The 18,222-nt window shown below is 44.3% G+C and overlaps 1 protein-coding gene across 3 annotated transcripts in view; it reads right to left on the bottom strand.

Annotated features, from left to right (window-relative positions):
* Positions 1-3,209: 3,209 nt before the first annotated feature.
* The window catches only part of PRKCB (protein kinase C beta), a 385,313-nt gene continuing 370,300 nt past the window's right edge, over positions 3,210-18,222 (bottom strand). For 2 of the 3 annotated variants that reach the window (XM_019012417.4, XM_055365530.2), the window contains one exon: positions 3,210-9,201. In XM_019012417.4, coding sequence (XP_018867962.1) covers positions 9,043-9,201 — 159 coding nt within the window. In that variant the 3' untranslated portion in view covers positions 3,210-9,042. The remainder of the gene's footprint in view (positions 9,202-18,222) is intronic. The other variant, XM_019012418.4, reaches the window with a different exon arrangement.

Raw genomic sequence — 18,222 nt, 5'->3', positions numbered from 1 at the left:
AAAGAACGTGGCAGGAATAAGCTCTGAGGATTTGAGAAATTTGTCCTCATGGGTTTGAAGTTCTTAAGTTGGCTGTGGTCATCCAACTGACAAGCCTAAACTTTGGTACCATGCCTTTACATGTTGAGATTGAAGAATCTGACTGTGGGAAAGTCCAGTCTATTCCCAGCAATTTATTTCCATCTGTTTTATTTCTTCGACGCTCCAGTCATCAGATAACCTTCCAGCTGACTGAAGATACACAAGCAAGTCCATCAGAGACAAACTGGGGAGGCCAGGCCAGAAAAACCAGTATCGTGAGCTAAATAAGTGGTAGTTTTTATTAAGCCATTAGGTTGTGATGTGGTTTGTTACTCAGTGCCCGATAATTGACGTAGACTGACACCATGAGTATGTTTCCTCCAACTCATCTCCTTGGTGGGTTTTGAGACCTTGAAGGCAAAGAACTATAACTCATCAGAAGGTCCAATTCAGGTATTTGCCTTGGGTGTGAGCTTGGCTATGAAACAATAGAGACTACTGTGGACCAATGCAATGCCAGGTGAACCACTCCTTTAATTGTTTATCAGTGTTGACCCATCTCTCATACATTATTAGCTTCAAGAATCTTTGGAGTAGCCCCAAATTCCCATCTACAGAGGATCTACCACTGTGGTTTCCTTCCTGGGCATACATCCTCTTTGTTCCAAGAACAACTTTCAATTTTCATTCAGAGAGCTGTTCTTCACCTATTCCCAGTTCCTGTGTTTTGGGTGGCACTCTATCCCTAGCTGCAGAGGTGCAGCTCATGTTATATGTGATAGACATTCTGTAAGATGGTCCTTAAAGACCTCCACTTTCCAGTAGTCTCACCTTGCATAATCCCTTGCCCTTGAGCATGGGCTGGACTTACTAGTAAGGAACAGAAAACAGAAACATGATAGGATGTCAATTCTGAGACTAGATTGCAAAAAGACTGTGGTTTCTAAACTGGGCACTCTCACTTGAATCATGTGCCCTAGGAGAAGCCAGCTGCCATGTCCAGAGGCAGCCCTATGGAGGGACCTATGAAGTGAGGAATTGGGGTTGCCAACAACATGTGAGTAAGCTTGGAAGTGAATCCCATCTTCCCCCAGTGGAACTTTCACATGTGACTGCAACCCTGGGCAATAGCTTGGCCACATCCTCATGAGAGACTTTATACCACCTAAGCCATACCCAGATTCCTGATCCAGAGACATTGAGAGGTCATAAATGTTTATTGCTTTAAAGTTTTGGGGTAACTTGTTACACAGTAATAACTAGCTAATACAACTCAGGTTTGGCCAATTAAAGCACCTCACCTGTCTCCCCTCTCCACCCACAGTGCTTGGCTCAAGAATGTATATGTGACCACGCTGAGTCAACTGGAATAAACTACAATACTTTTATAGGAGCTCACACTCTTTCTCACTGGACATGATCCTAGAAGGATTAGAGGCCAGGATTTCTGCAGCCATGTTGTCCCTACAAGTGGGGAGTCCTGAACTATCTTATTGGTCTCTATAACACCAGTACCCAGAACTGTGCTTGGCTCAGAGTTGGGGCTCAATATTTATTAAATGAAAGATGGGTTTATATCTGGCAGAGGGGGAAGGTCTGAGAAGCTGGCATGGAACGAGGAGGAATAAGAGGCAGCAATGGTAACCTCTTCTATATAATACTGTCTTAAATGGAATGCACGTTCAAACTTCTGTAGAATCCCAGGTATTTTTGTTTTCTAAATGTGATGCTTAGAACACTGTTTCTTCCTGAAGTTTAAATGGGCTTCAGCCAACTTTAACTGGCAGACTTTCTAAAATTCTGCAAAGATTAGTGCACTAGGTAAGATCAATGGATTCACTGTATCTTTCCAATGCTCCATTTACTGAGGCACTTTCAAGAAGGAAAGAGATGAATACACTCTGTAGAGAGTCATAATGTACATAGCGTGAACACATTTGCTCTTTTCTGCTACCCACTAGCCTTAGCAGCTACAAAGGCATGTGCTACAGATTGGATTACTATATCTTTTGAAAAGAATATAGAAGCATGACTTCATTCAGAGAAGAAGGTATTAGGTTGACACCCAGTGATTCAGTACTGTGCCACTCTGCTCTGAGAGAGTGCGGGTCCTTATCATGCCAGCAGGGTTTAGAAGCAGTCTCCCTTATTTCTCCCTCTTCTCTCGGGCCTCCCTGGACAAGCTGTTGAAAAAAAAAATGGCTTATACTCCCCCCCTCTTTTTTGGCAGGTGCTTAGCTAAATTAGGAGAATATAAGTCAAAGGTAAGTCGTTTTACAAAGAGCAACATCCTCATGGACAACAAACAAAGGATTCTCTCTGCACTGACACCAGCCTCTTTCCTGACTTTTGTCATGGCTGGAATAAAATCTTACGTATCTTGTGCTTGATACATAGCTTAGTAAACACGAATCACATTGAGTGGATGGCTGCACACATACCCTGAATAAGGGCACAAGAAAATATTAAGGTCCTCAAACCTGTGACTCACGAATGACAGAGGTTTCAACTTCAAGTGGCTATAGCAGCCAGGGAAGTGGACGGAGGGTATAAGACAATAGGTGGTGGTGGAGACTGTGGCAAAATGAGAACATACACTGCTTTTTTTTTTTTTTTTTTTTTTTTGAGACGGAGTCTCGCTCTGTCGCCCAGGCTGGAGTGCAGTGGCGCGATCTCGGCTCACTGCAAGCTCCGCCTCCCGGGTTCACGCCATTCTCCTGCCTCAGCCTCCCGAGTAGCTGGGACTACAAGTGCCCGCCACCACGCCCGGCTAATTTTTTGTATTTTTTAGTAGAGACGGGGTTTCACTGTGTTAGCCAGGATGGTCTCGATCTCCTGACCTCGTGATCCGCCCGCCTCGGCCTCCCAAAGTGCTGGGATTACAGGCGTGAGCCACCGCGCCCGGCCCATACACTGCTTTTAAAGGAGACAGCATTTCTCAGTTCTGTAGAATTATTTCCATGTGGAAATATAGGCTCAGAGCTGCTAGTCTTTTGTTTCTTTTTTCAAGGAAATCTAAAAGTCCAGGAATTTATATGAAGTATCTTATTTTGTCATGTTCACAATGGTTTTGATTAAGTACAATTCCATGTGAGTAAAATCAAGCTTATCTAATGGCTACAAACTGGATCTTCAGTTTGTAACCTCTCTAACATAGTCTATTTAAGAAAAGACATATAAACAAGAGCTTGCATATATTAATTCAGTTTAATCATATCAATTCTTAAACAAAAAACTTCCTCCAAGAGACAATAGTTCACAGTAACTGCAAAGCTTACTCACAATTTTTAAAAATATCGCTCATGCTTAGCATTCAAAGAAGATATTATAGAATAACTGTAAAAACTTTTACCAGGAACATCAGCTTCTGACTTGAAAAATTACAAATACTGAAGCATTTTGGTATCAGACACAGTAGTTTTGACATTGTCTGTTCATTTGATGAGTTTCTGGAAGTTTGGAAAATTGTACCTCTATAATTGGATAATGCGCTTATTCTAAACTAAACATTTTCAAATGTAGAAAACAAACTAGCAAGCTACACATACAAAGAAAAGCCCTCTAAGACAAGCTTTCCACATGTTGAATGCCAGCATGTGCACCGTGAATCCTGGAAGACTAGAATTGATACATACGCTTGGCCTGAAGTCTTACACCCCAGGCTCAACGATGGAGTTTGCATTCACCTACACATTAATGACAAACTCTGGGTTAGTATAAGAGAAGCCAGCAAATTCATTTTGGTCCAAGTTCATGATGAAGAGTTTATCAGTGGGGGTCAGTTCCACAGGCTGTCTGGTGAACTCTTTGTCGAAGTTGGAGGTGTCTCTCTTGTCTCTCTGCCAAATGGAAAGTAAACACATTAACACAGCATAAGAAGAAAGACACAGGACCAAGATACGCCAGTCATTGGGTGGCTGATACCATCTCATGAGCAGAGTCAGAAAGAGCCCTGTGCTGAAAATTTTTAGCAGCTGCACTCCACTTACTAGCTTTCCTTTCACATTGTATGTTGGCTTGGGATAGAAATGTGGTGGAAATTTTCTAAGAAAAGAAGTAAGTCATTGAATTTCAGTTAAGAATTGCCATAAAGTGGTGTGTGTGTGTGTGTGTGTGTGTGTGTGTGTGTGTGTGTGGTGCTGTATTTTCTTTGGCTTTAGGATGAATTGAATTGGAAGCTACTTATTACCATGCTTAATGTTATAGAAATAATCGTTAGGTAGAGCGTCCTGGAGAAAACCATTCAGTAGCAGCCCAGGTGGCTAGAAGACCTCTTTCTTTGAAAAGGTGAACTGCTGCCCATCTACTCTGCCCCCAAGAAGGCAGAATGGCCATGTGGAGAAATCAGATCACTGCTTAATGAAAGGAATTGACCACCGTCAGCTCGAAAATCCACCCACAGTCTAGAATTGGGTGTTTATCAGGCAGAAGTTCTCTCCAAAGACATTTTTAGCATGTATCTAGTCAACAAACTATAAGAGAGAAAACCCAAAGCTTAAAGGAGGGTGTGTAAGGGGAGCCTTAAAACAAAACAAAACAAAACAAAAGAAACTCAAAGCAACTCGATTCTCCTAGTAAGTCTGGCATTTCTTTTTTTGTTCAGTAGGGAGGTGGAGAAGAAATTAACCCCCATTTACTAGCAATTGCTTGGGGCAAGTCTCACCAGGGAACATCAGAATGTGGGCTAATAAAGGAATCCGTATGATGCTCCGACCTCTTCAGGGTCCTTGCAAGCCTCTTGTCTTTCCTCATCATCACCACACCCACCTGGGGCAGGTAGAGCTGGAGTCCTCACCTCCTATATATGACATATGAGAGAACCGAGGCACAAGCAGGCAGGGTGGCTTGCCCAAGATTTCAGTGGGTTCCTGATTTTTACCTGACCACATCGCTGCTACGTAGGCCTCATCTCAGTCTCTCGGACTGGAAGGACAACCCCATGGCTGTTTTATTACAAGACAACCAGGGAAGAAGGCCTTGGATTCCCTAGTGCCCTGCACATTCCCGGGCTGCAGCCAAAGTTGCCTCAGATTATAAAGGCCAGGGGGTCGGTAAGGATTCACTGACTCATTAGCGTTTGAGCCATCACCACCCAGGCTTTAGGTTTAGCCCCCTAATGGGCACTAGCTGTTAAGGATCTCTCATTGCTAGGTTCACTCTCCTTTGCAAAACACCTTTTACAAGACTTGCTTCTTTGTGGCTGCTCCCCTGAGATAGGTAAAATGTCTCTATGGAGTTCCCTCCTTACTCTTGCCATGTCTATGTGAGGGTGTGGGAGTGAGGTGGGCACACTGAACTCAAGAGTACACGTGGATATGTGTGGCTAGAGTGGGGCAGGCTAAGATGCTGATGGAGCTGTTTCCTGGGTAGGGTCCATCTCTACCATGTCCCACCTGCCCTGTTTGTCTTGTCCTGCTTGCTGTTAGCCTGTGGGGTGCTATAGGAGTTTCCATCCCCCAGGCGCTCGGCGTGTTACTTCTGGTGTTCACAACAAAGCTTGAATGCCTCCTCTTTAATATTGTCTGTGCATCTCTCTCCCAATCCCCACAAGTCACACTTTAGCATCCTTTAATTATCTTGATTGCACTTATTGCTTTCAGAAATTGTCTTGTTTATTTATTATTTCTCTCCAAGAAACAATATTCTTGGAGAATTTCTTGGAGAGAAACAATAAACAGGGTCCTCATCTGCTTCTTCACTAGTGTATTTCCAGTGCTAAGAATAGTGCCTGGCACACAGTAGGTTGTTTGCAATTATTTGTGGAATGAAGGAAGACTTGGGATATGCCTCTATCCTTTTTGCAACTTATAATTGTCCCCGAGCCAGAAACTTTACTCTGAGGCAAAACAATGGAATTGATTCCCATTGATCCTAAAGGTCTCCCAAATGGGCCACTGTCCCTTCTGAACCCCTGTATGAACTGAACTGTGTTAGGGCCCCTAAAGGTCTGAGAACTCCAGGACAGTGTGTGAGCTAAAAGGCAGGTATATTTGGAGCTAGAAGACACAAAGCTGCCTTTTTTTAGGTCTCCCCTGGTCTCATCAACCCTATTTCGCTTTCCCTGCCTGTGGGCCTCTTATCAAAGATTCCCTTCTGACCAGCCCCACCTTGGAAAGCCCTGCCCCGTTTGTTGTGCTGGTGATGGCTAATGCTTCAGATAACCACATGGTCCAGACAGGACTTGCTTTTATGGACTTTGTCCTGTGGGCAGATCCCCAGAGAAAATACTCCTAGATTTTACCGTAGAAGTTGGGAGAGAATAAGCTTCTCTGTTGAGATCATTTCTTTGAGGTTGATAGCATCTGAAGCCATGTGAGAACAGTAGCACTCACCCAAGGAGGGTTATTAATTCTACTGACCTCCCGTTAATCCCCCAAGAAGGCCCTTGTTGCTATGGCCCTGTCCTCTCTTCAAAAAGCTCTGCTTCTCAGTTTCTTCTGCACTGGAAATGTGGATAGAAAAGGAAGTGGTAGAAATTCTGACTTTCCATGGAAAGTTTCTCTAAAACAGACTTTGGCTTGAGTATCTATTTCTGCAAACTATTAAACTTTTGAAAAATAATGGCAAGAATTTGGAAAATGTTGAGTGCAGTATTTATACACACTATATTCCTTCCTTCCTTCCTTGTTTCCTTCCTTTCTTCCTCTTTCTTTCTTTCCTTCTTTCTTTCTTTTCTTCTTTCTTTCCTTTCTCTCTCTCTTTCTTTCTCTTTCCATTCATCATACATTGTTTTCTAAAGTTGTCTCAGATCATTTGTCAATGGCCTAGTGTTTCTCCATGGTTTTTATCTTCCTGAGAGCATGTCCAAGCAAAATGGGATCATGATCCAACCACCAGATGAGGGACCTCAATGGAATCCCTCATCTGGGATCATGATCCAACCACCAGATAAGGGCCTGTTGGTGGGCCTGGCTCAGAGATGTCTGTTGCCTTGCTACAGAGCAGAAAGCGCCCTGCACTTTCTGGACAGGACACCCAGGTTTTTATCCTAGCTGACTGACTTTGGGCAAGTTCCTTCCTCTTTCCAGATGCCAGTTTCTCAACAATAAAGTGAGGGAGCTTTGCTCCGATTTCCCTCCTTTTCTTACTGCCTAAACTTGTCAGCTAGAACTTCAAGTTTGCTTCACCTTAGGTCCTGATTGCCACCACAGTGGGGACAGCAGGGACGGTCCCCAAGCCTAAAGCAACAAGAGGACAGAGAAGGATGAACTGCAGGAGACTTTGCCTAAGCAGAAATCCAAACCCCATTTTCCCCTAAAGATGAGACATCTTACTTCAAGGACATTTGTCAAGTTGTTAAAGTTCCCTTGATGGTCTCTCAGAAGCCCTGGAACTTCTGGAAATCACTTGAACTGTGATAAGAATTCTCCTTAGAGCTGCCTGAGAATAGCAGGACACGGCAGGCAGGGAGGAGGAGTCACCTGCTGTCTTAATCCGCTCAGACAGAAATGAAATTTCTCCCACCCAAGGGTTTCCTTGGGCTTCAGGGAGCTCACAAAGCTGCTTGCTAGAAAGAATATTTAGTCCAAGCTGGGAGGAGTGGTGATTTTGATAAGAAAATCAAGAGCCCCATTCACGTTCCCAGCTGGTCCCTAAACTTGACTTTGGGCTCCAGTATCCTCGTTGGCTCTGGCCAGGTCATCCCACCCCACTACAGGCCACCAGCAGCCCCTGAATGGGCCACAGTCCCCGCCCCTCCGAGTGGCTGAACACTGGGGCCAAGATTAAAGCTCCACAGTTAGTTCCTTTCTCCTGAGTTCCCTCCTCAGTTCCCACTTTGTAGTTTAGGTCCATGTTTTTCAAAAAGATCAGTTTTCCTTGAAATAGTATTTCTTCTTCTTTTCTTTTTTTTTTTTTATTGTATCTCGATGCTAGAAGAAAAATGGCACATAACAGAGATCCAGATACAAATGAACATTTCCACAAACATCTTGCAAAACAACATCAAAGTGAGGAATACAACCATCTTTGTTTCAAGAAACGGTGTCTTTTTCAGAGCACTTAATTAGCTTTCTAAAGCCAGTAACAAACCTAGATTTGTAACAAATCCCATTCCCACAGGCCTGAGTCTGCTAGGCTCCGCAGCCGTCTTCTTGGTTAAATCAAAGCAGGTCGTCATTGTGGTTAATAACATTTGAACACATATTTTAAAGCATGTGTAACAATGTGAGTCACCTTTTTTCTTTTTTTTTTTTTTTGCATTTGAACAACAACAGAAACAAAACCCCAAAGCAAATAAAGTTTGAAATGTAATGTAAAACCAGGGCCCTTTGGGGGCCTTGCTAGAGTGACTGTGTTGTTTCAGGGAGTGGTGCCAAATGCCCTTTTCAAGTAGTTTGGGGATGAGGGTGAGCAAAGACATAAAGTATCAGAAACTACAACACTGAGGTAGCACCCAAGCTGGTTGCCCTTTGACCCCTTGAAGTGCTTTTAGATTGAGACCGTCTAAAAGCACATTCTTGGAATTTTAGAACTTTGATCATCTTAACTTTGAGTTTACAAAAATAACAAATAACATTTTATTTTGAGCATGTTCTTTTCAAGGTCTGGTGCCTCCAGAACAGGTGAAATAGAGGGATTCCTCTTAGGCAAAGCAACCATACACTTGGATACAAGCCAAGCTCCAGGCCCGGAAGTGGAAGAGTACCGCTAACATCCAATTATCCACAGATTGGATGGTTGGGGGTGAATATGGCAGTGCAGAAAAAGAGGGAAAGAAAGCAGGCATTTTCTCTCCCCATTGGGTCTACTTAGCTGACATGCTGCGGAAAATAAATTGTAAGAGGACTTTGATAATGTGTTAATTATGCAGCTGCATTTTCCATAGGCCATCTGCATAATCCCATCTCATAGAGATGCTCCAAACTACCTGAGGACATTTGGGTTCTGAAACACTGTCACTCTAGTCTCATCAGAAAATCAAACATGGATGCAACTTGGCAATGAAAAACATAAAAATGTCACCACAATAGCCGTTGAGCTTGAATGACAGAAATGAAGGACGGAGATCTACACATCTACTTAGCTCTTGACTTCGGGTTTTAAAAATTCAGAGTTAACAAAGGAAAATCCTTCGAATTCTGATTGGTCAATATTCCTGATGACTTCCTGGTCGGGAGGTGTTAGGACTGGTGGATGGCGGGTGAAAAATCGGTCGAAGTTTTCAGCATTTCGCCCACACTATGAGAGGGGAAGAAAAGAACTTGTGGTGGGTGGGAAAAAAACAAAAACAAAAGCCAAAATAAAACAGAACCTAGCATAATTGGGTGTGCTTTTCTCCATTCCCTTCCCTTTCAGAAACTCAGAGAGGTTGTTTCAAATGATCAGAAATGAGAGCAACATAAAATGCAAAATTCTCATGACCTTTGGTGCACGACCTTGGGTTCCCGACCTTCAGTTTTTGTAGCTCATGAGCTGCTCCTGGTGTCCTTCTGGCCAGTCAGGAGATGGATGGCAAAGGCATGAGATGGTGGGGCCAGAGGCATGTGGCATGTCCCCCCAACCCACCCCGAGAAGTCAGCCAAGCTCATCTGTTGGCAAACATGGGATTAAGGCACCTGAGATGTTTCAGGTGGTGCAAGATGCAAAGTAGTGACCCATTTATACATCACCTGGGAGATCCCAGTATTTATAGCAGCAGACCCCTCAAAGTGCTGTCCTCCAGCTCTCAATCAGGAGCAGTGGATGTTTTCCAACTCAGCAGAATACAATTTATAAACTCCAGCCAATGGAGGAAGATCCCAATGAAGATCTGGGTTTGATGCTTGCAACGCCTGGGCAACCACGAGGCCCCTAGTTAGCTGGATCAGTCACTGAACATCAAATGCAAAGTGCCAGGAGGTAAATTCAGCCATTCCCTCTTCAATTAGGAAGGAGGGATGTGGGAGGAAATACAAACCATTGTTTGGTGAAGCAATCAGGTTCTAGAGAGAAAACTGTTGCCATTTCTCACCCATCCTGCTGGTGTTTCTATATTAAAAAGGCCCCTATCTGAGGCAGAGTTATAACACATATGTGTATGTACATGTCTGCACATGTGTGCATGTATGCATGAGTGCTCACACCTGTACATGCTAATTCCCACCTAATGAGAAGGGGCAAACCGCTAATTTGGGGTTCCTTGTTCTTTGCCAGCAAAACCCATTTGCACAAAAGCTCTATGTGTTTCCAACACAGTATCTCTATGAGGTAACCACAACCTAATAGTATAATAGTAGTAGGAGTAACAATAATTATGACTGCTGATATTTATTATGCATTTGCTATATGCCAATGCAAAATGCTGTTTACTGGAAAGTTCTTTACTTGCATTACCTTATTTAATCTTCCCAATGGCCCTATGAAGTGGGCATTATTATGATCTCCATTTTATAGATGACGGAACTGAGACCACGGAGATTATGTAATTTGTTCAGGGTCACACAGCAAACCAATAGCAGAGCAAGATGAACCAGGTCCATCTGACATCAGAGCCCAAGTTCCTGGCTCCATTTTTACAAGTACAGTGGCTGGGCACAGTGGCTCACGCCTGTAATCCCAGCACTTTGGGAGGAGGAGGCGGGTGGATCACAAAGTCAGGAGATCGAGACCATCCTAGCCAACATGGTGAAACCCTGTCTCTACTAAAAATACAAAAATTAGCCGGGCGTGGTGATGGGCACTTGTAGTCCCAGCTACTCAGGAGGCTGACGCAGGAGAATCGCTTGAACCCGGGAGGCGGAGGTTGCAGTCGGCTGAGATCGCGCCACTGCACTCCAGCCTGGGTGACAGAGTGAGATTCTCTCTCAAAATAAATAAATAAATAAATAAATAAATAAATAAATAAATAAATAAATATGCAAGTACGGTGGCAGCCTGGTGGCTGACTAACTAATGAAGTGGGGAAGGGGCCGGCGGGAAGACAAGGATGGGGATGATGAAGTCTCTGGTTTGAATAACAGAGACTGTGGTTGTATGAACTGAGACAGAGAAAGTGCAAAAACTGAGAAAGATGATTAATTCCATTTTGGATAACGACTTTGAGAGGCCAATGAGAGTCCTGGTGATGACCAGAGGGAGTCAGAAGCACAGGTTCTGGGCCAGGTGTGGTGGTTTACACCTGTAATCCCAGCACTTTGGGAGGCCGAGGTGGGCAGATCACCTGAGGTCATGAGTTTGAGACCAGCCTGACCAACATGGCAAAACCCTGTCTTTAAAAAATTAGCTGGGCATGGTGGTGCATGCCTGTAGTCCCAGCTACTCAGGAAACTGAGGTGAGAGAATTGCTTGAGCCAGCGAGGTAGAGGTTGCAGTGAGCAGGGATTGTACCACTGCACTCCAGCCTGGGCAGTGATTGAGACCTTGACTCCAAAAAGGAAAAAAAAAAAAAAGAAAAGAAAAGAAAAGGAAAAAAAAGCACAGGAGGAGAGAGGTCTTGAAAAACCTTTTTTTTTTTTTTTTTAAAGCACAGAATATGGGGAGTGGAAAGAGATAACAAGAGTAATAAAAACCGGTGAGCACTTTCAATGAAACAGACATTTGCCAAGTGTTTTTGAATATGTGACCTTTTTCATTCATGTAAAAACTCTGTGAAATAGGTGTTTTATTTCCATTTGCCCATGATAAAAATGCTCCTTAAAGTGTCTTAGGACAGCAGGAGGAGAACCAGGAGAGAACAGTATCAGCCAAGCTAAGGACTGGGAGAAACCCCAGGTGAAGGGCATTGGTAAAACTAAAATATCTTTAAGAGGTCAAATAGGAGAGTTGCCGAAAAAGGATCATTGCAATTGGCAACTGGGGTGATACTGATGAGAAATGGAGGGCTGCCACTGAACTTCAGTTGCTGGAGGAGTGAAGGTACATTGAGAAAGTCAAGAGGTGCACTCTCTTCTTCAAAGCCTTTTTGTTGAGGGAAGCAGAAGTATTTGCTGTGCATGCAAGGGACTTAGGTCTCCAAGAGCCTCTGCCTCCCGCTCACTTCTTATCTGAGTAAAAGTGAGTCTGGGGCCGGGCGCGGTGGCTCATGCCTGTAATCCCTGAACTTTGGGAGGCCGAGGCGGGTGGATCACCTGAGATCAGGAGTTCGAGACCAGCCTGGCCAACATGGTGAAATCCCATCTCTACTAAAAATACAAAAAATTAGCCAGGCGTGGTGTCAGGTGCCTGTAATCCTAGCTACTCAGGAGGCTGAGGCAGGAGAATCACTTAAACCCAGGGGGCGGAGGTTACAGTGAGCTGAGATGGCACCATTGCACTCCAGCCTGGGCAACAAAAGGGAAACTCCATCGCAAAAAAAAAAAAAAAAAAAAAAAAAGTGAGTCTGTAGACTGAATTCAAACCCTGGCATTATGCTGCCCACTATCTGTGCAACTCTGGGCAAGTTCCTTAAAGTTTCAGTTTCCTCTTTTGTAAAATGGGAGCAATTTTAATTCCTATCACACTGGGGTTGTGATATGAGGATAAAATGAGAGAATGCAAGTAATAGGTACTGAGTATGTGATCAACGCATCATGGCTCCAAGTATTATTTAGTTCCCATTTTCTACTCCAAATCCCTACAGACAGACAGCGTATGTTTCCTATAATAGGGCATTTGCATGGTGTTTAAGTTTTAAATACTAAGGAAACAGTGTTGAATTTTTAAAAGACTCTTGTCAGACTTAAGGACACCTATTTGTCACTCCAAGCTAAATTGTTTCTGCTGTTTTTGTTATCTTGGCTTCAGGTCTCAGAAAATGAGAACTCTCTGACATAGTATGAAGACCTGAGGTCTTTTCTGCTGGCCAGTGGAGGGAAGCTCCCACACAAAGATGACCCCTCAGGGTAAACTCACTGTGGTTAGGATTGTTGTCCAGATTCATTTATTTGTTTATTCATTTTCTCATTCAAGACGGATTTACTGAGCACCCACTACGTGCCAGGCTCTGTGCTAGTAGAAAATGATACAAAATCCATGCTTCGTGGAACTTACATTTTACTGGGGAAGAGAAGTGACAAACAAGGCTGTAACTGTAAATGTGAATATATGTTTTAGTGCCAGAGGGAGATAAGTGATGTTAAGAAAAATAAAGCCAAGGCCGGGCGGGGTAGCTCACGCCTGTAATCCCAGCACTTTGGGAGGCCGAGGATGGTGGATCACTTGAGCTCAGGAATTCATGACCAGCCTGGGCAGCATGGTGAAACCCCGTCTCTACCAAAAATACAAATATTAGCTGGGTGTGGTGGTGCACACCTGTGGTCCCAGCTACTCAGGAGGACTGTGGTGTGGGGATCACTTGAGCCCAGGAGGGAGAGGTTGCAGTGAGTGGAGATCAAGCCACTGCACTCCAGCCTGGGCGACAGAATGAGACTCTGTCTCAAAAAAAAAAAAAAAGAAGAAAGGCCAGGGGATGGAGTGAGAGTGATGCCATTTTCAGCTTGGAGGAAATGGCCTTTGAGCAAGACCTCAGTGAAGTGAGAGAGGGTGCCCTTTGGATGTCAGGAGGAAAGGCATGCTAGGCAGAGGGAGCTGCAAGTGCAAAGGCCCCAAGACAGAGCTCACCTGGCACAGTCACCAAGCAGCAATGAGGTCAGTATGGTATGGCCAGAGCAGAGTGACCAAGGGGCCACAGAGCAGGCCACGAGCCAGAGCAGGGTCCTTGATGGCCATATAAGGACAGTGGATTTTCATCTCAGCTAGATGAGAAACTGCTGGAGAGTGTTGAGCCCTGAATGATATGACGACGTATGTTTTGTTTTTATAGTATTTCATTGTTTTAGAGACATGGTCTTGCTCTGTTGCCCATGCTTAAGTCAGAGGCATGATCATAGCTCACTGCAGCCTCAAACTCCTGGGCTCAAGCAATCCTCCCACTTTAGCCTCATGAGTAGCTAGGACTACAGGTGTGCACCACCACGCAGGACTAATTTTTTTTTTTTGTAGACACAGGGTGTGTGTGTGGGGTCTTGCTATGTTGCCCAGGCTGGTCTCGAACTCCTATCCTCAAGTGATCCTCCCACCTCAGCCTCCCAAAGTTCTGGAATTCCAGGTGTCAGCCACCAAGACTGGCCCTGATTTACATTTAAACAGGATCACTGGTGTGGTGTACAAGGATAGATTAAATGAGCTGGGGACAATAGTGGAAACAGTGCAACCAGTGAGGAGGTGGTTACGATAATCCAGGTAAGAATGATGGGGGCTTGAAGGAAGGTGATTGGTGGAGGGATGGAAAGATGCATTCGGATGTGGGGTATGTTCTGAATTCAGAGTTGACAAGCTTTGCTGATGGATTGGGAGTGGGGTGTGTGAGGAAGAGAGGCATTGTTGGTGACCCTGGCATTTTTGGAAGAGAGGCATTGTTGGTGACCCTGGCATTTTTGGAAGAGAGGCATTGTTGGTGACCCTGGCATTTTTGGCCTGAGCTATTTAGTAAGACAGGAACACGAGGAGGAGATCCTATTTGAGGGGGGAAATTTAGTATTTGCTTTCCTTTTTGATAAGTTCAAAATTCCAGAGGACATGTCAAGGAGTCCCCTCAGCTGCAGTGTGGGGATTGCAGCGGTTTGGGGAGCTAGATTGGTGGCCGTGGCATCAGGGAGAGACTGCCGCAGTCATCCACAGGAGAGGAATGGTGGCTAGGACTGTAGAAAAGGGAGGCGGAGCAGACAACAAAGAGGTGATGGTGGCAGGGACTGCTGGTATGGCATCCTGGTGTGGCTATAAGGCAGACCCATGCGTGTTTTTCTTTGGCCTGGGTGTTGGAACCCAAACCAGCCAGTCTAGGAAGCACATCTGCTGAGACACGGAGCATCTTCAGGGACCATTTTTCTTTAAAAACCATCAATTTCCCATCCACACCAGAAGGCTGTTGCTTCGCCTGGGCCTCCCCAGAGGCTGTGATGGGAGACAGTGAAACAGCTTCTGGCAGCTCCACAACCTCCCCCTCCCTCTCCCCACTCCCTCCTGCCTCAGAGAACAATGAAATCTTTAAGTGAGATAGCACAGAGGAGACACGAGAACAGGGGTTAACCAAGGGGGTGCGATACAGAGGGAGCATGATTTCCCTGCTAATCAGCAGCTTACAGGGCTGGCAGATCACAGCCTCCCTGTTAAGTGTTTCTGTGTTTTTCAAATGGAGCTGTCACTGACCATTAGCTTCAGGAGCGCTCCCTAAATGGAGACGTCAGCCCTTGGGAGACACAGCCCAGATCAGTTTCCTGCCTGCTGTGTCCTTGAAGTATGGGCAGCTCAGTGGCTGGGATCTAATTAAAAACGCACCATGGATTGCACCTGCCTCTCTGGCTTGTCTTGGGTGAACACTTCAGCCTCACTCAGCTTAAAAAAAAAAAAAAGAAAATCCGACTCCCTTGTCATCAGGGTACATCAATGGGGCTCCTGGAACAGGAATGGGGGCCGGAAACCAACTGGGTTATTTAAACCACAAGCACCTCTTTCAGGATTAAGGAGAGGAGTAAGAAGGTTGATTTGTTGAATTACGCTCCTGAAAATTAAGAATCTAGACAGTTTGAAAAGCTTATCTGTGACCTGTTACACGTAAGCTCTTTTTCTTTTTCTCTTCTCTTTTAATTTCTGTTTCATTGAATTAATAACAGAGTCTTGCTGTTGAATGTGGAGTTGGCTTGGTCACCATTGCCACAGGGATCTCTTTTTTGTTTTGTTTTGTTTTGTTTTTTGAGACAAGTTCTTGCTCTCTTACCCAGGTTGGGGTGCAGTGGCGTGATCATAGCTCACTGCCACCTTGAATTCCAAGGCTCAAAGGATCCTCTTGCCTTGGCCTTGTGAGTAGCTTGGGACCACAGCTGCACACCACCATGGCCAGCTAAAGGGATCTTTTAAAGACGCTGACTGGAGTATGCCATTTCCCTGCTCTTATCTGCAATAGCTCCCCATTGCCCAAAGCCCACACTCCTTAGCATGGCTTAAGGGGCCATTTAGGACCTGTTCCTGGACACTTGGTCAATGGCCCCTTCCCTGCCTGTGTCCCCCACCCCCGAGACACCCTCCAGCCATAATGAAGTATTTCCAGTTCCTAGAACACTCATGAACTCTTGGAGGTGACTCCAAGCCCTTGCACAGGCTGTCTCCTCTGCCAGGAACACTTGCCTTCCACTCCTTCTCCATTCATCCAGCTATCTCCTGTGCATCCTTTCTGTCTCCAGAGCAGTGTCACTTCCTCCACGAGGTTTTTCCTGACCTGTCCTCTATACTCCTGGATTTACCCCATCAAAATACAGGGTGTTCATCAAATAATCGTCAGAGGAAAGAAAAATTGGGAATCTACTATGGGCCAATAGGGAAAACAGTTAAATAAATAATGATACATCTATTTGATGTATTACCATGCAAAACACTCTTAAAAATGAAAAGAAGATGTAGAAGAATATTAAATGACATAGTTATATAATTACTAACAGTGTGTACAATATCCTCCCATTCTATAAATTATATACACAAATGTATACGTAATATCTGTACACATTTTATACACAGGCTTATGGAGATTAGAAGAATTACAGATGGTTTTAATTTTTTCCTTTTCTCCTTTATGCTTGATTATATTTTTTAAAATTTACATAACAATCAGGTATTGTTATTATTATTTTGTAATAAGAAAAGAAGCTGTGAAAGCTATTTTAAATGAGACATCAATTATCATGGAAGAAATTGAAAAATAGAAATAAAGAGAATGGGAGTATTTGGGTAAATTGTTAAGGTTAGCCTGATGCTACTTTAACATGCTTCATCTTAGTAAAACACTCTAAGGCAGCAGGAGGATCGCTTGAGGCTAGGAGTGTGAGACCAGCCTGGGCAACATAGCAAGACCCTGTCTCTACAAAACTTTAAAACTTCTCAGGGCATGATGCCACATGCCTGTAGTCCCAGCTACTTGGAAGGCTGAAGTTGGAGGATCACTTGAGCCCAGGAGGTTTAGACTGCAGCAAGCTATGATCGTGCCTCTGCACTTCAGCCTGGGTGACAGAGTGAGACCCTGTCTCAAAACAAAATGAAACAAAAAAACTCTAAAACAAGTGGCTGCTTTGACGTGTGTTTTGGTGCTAAGGGATAATGAGGAAGGCTAATATTTGGCTCTTGTAGATCCTCTGCCTAGCAGCATGCTGGACACTGGCGATACATAAGAGGGTACCTGTTCTTGTCCCCATTGAGCTTAAGATCTAGCAGAGGACACAGATGCACACACAGGCCACTGCATGGGACCATGGGACAGGTGCTGCCATTGAGCACAGAGGAAAGGAACCCAAGAAGGGCCAGGAACTCTGTCTGGAGGGAGTGACATCTCACTTGAGTGGGACCTGCAAGAGAGACATTGCTTCTTTGGAGGAGGAAAGGAAAGAGCCTGGAGAAGAAATGGAGGTAAAAAGAGGGCATGGACAAGGTAAGATGGTGGAGGAGAGGATAAGGCTCCTCCCTGCTGTCTGTTGCCTAGCCAACTTTGATAACATGAGGCTAGTGGCTCAGGGGAGCTGCCTGCCCAGCCTCCATCAAGACACCAGGACACCTTCAGGTTAACAAGACCAGAAGGTCACGATGAAAAGACATCTAAGCTACATAGCCTAGGCAAAAAGACAAACGCATCTTTCTTTTTCACATGTGCACATCCAGTGAAATGCAGGGTCACTCCTATGCCTTCCAGTTTCCCACAGCCGAACACAGGAGGGACCCACTCCAGGGAGAATCAGATGCTCAAAGCTGCATACATATTTGATCATTTAAAAAAGTCATTTGTGGTCTGGGTTTTGGCAGAAAAAAAGAGAGATTTAAGCTCCTTTTTCTGCTAATAATGAAGGTCCCTTACAATCAGGGATCTTTTATCTCTTATGTTTATTTAGGGAGGAAGTCAGTAGGAGAGGGGTCTTTTGTGTTTGATACTAAGTCAGTTTTGTTTGCTCTTGCTTCTCTTAATTTTCATTAAAAAATAACATCCAGTGTTTTGATTTCCTCCAGATCTCAGTTTAAATGGCACCTTGTCAGAGAAGCTGTTCCAGACCACCTTCAAATAAAGAGGATCCTCATTCTTCCCTCCTGTTATTCTCTGTCAAGATATCCTGTTCATTTCTTTCACAGAAATAAAATCTGGTATATCTCAGTCTATAATTATTAATACATGTTCATTCTCTGTTGATTGTCTATGTTCTCATCTAGACTGTAAGCTACATGAGAGCAAAATCACATCTGTTTTATTCACCACTGCATTTCTAGAACCCA

This window comes from Gorilla gorilla, chromosome 18 (genome assembly GCF_029281585.2).
Source record: "Gorilla gorilla gorilla isolate KB3781 chromosome 18, NHGRI_mGorGor1-v2.1_pri, whole genome shotgun sequence".
Classification (NCBI taxonomy): domain Eukaryota; kingdom Metazoa; phylum Chordata; class Mammalia; order Primates; family Hominidae; genus Gorilla; species Gorilla gorilla.
The sequence above is the reverse complement of the archived record's forward strand: the minus strand, read 5'-3'. Positions and strand labels throughout refer to the sequence as shown.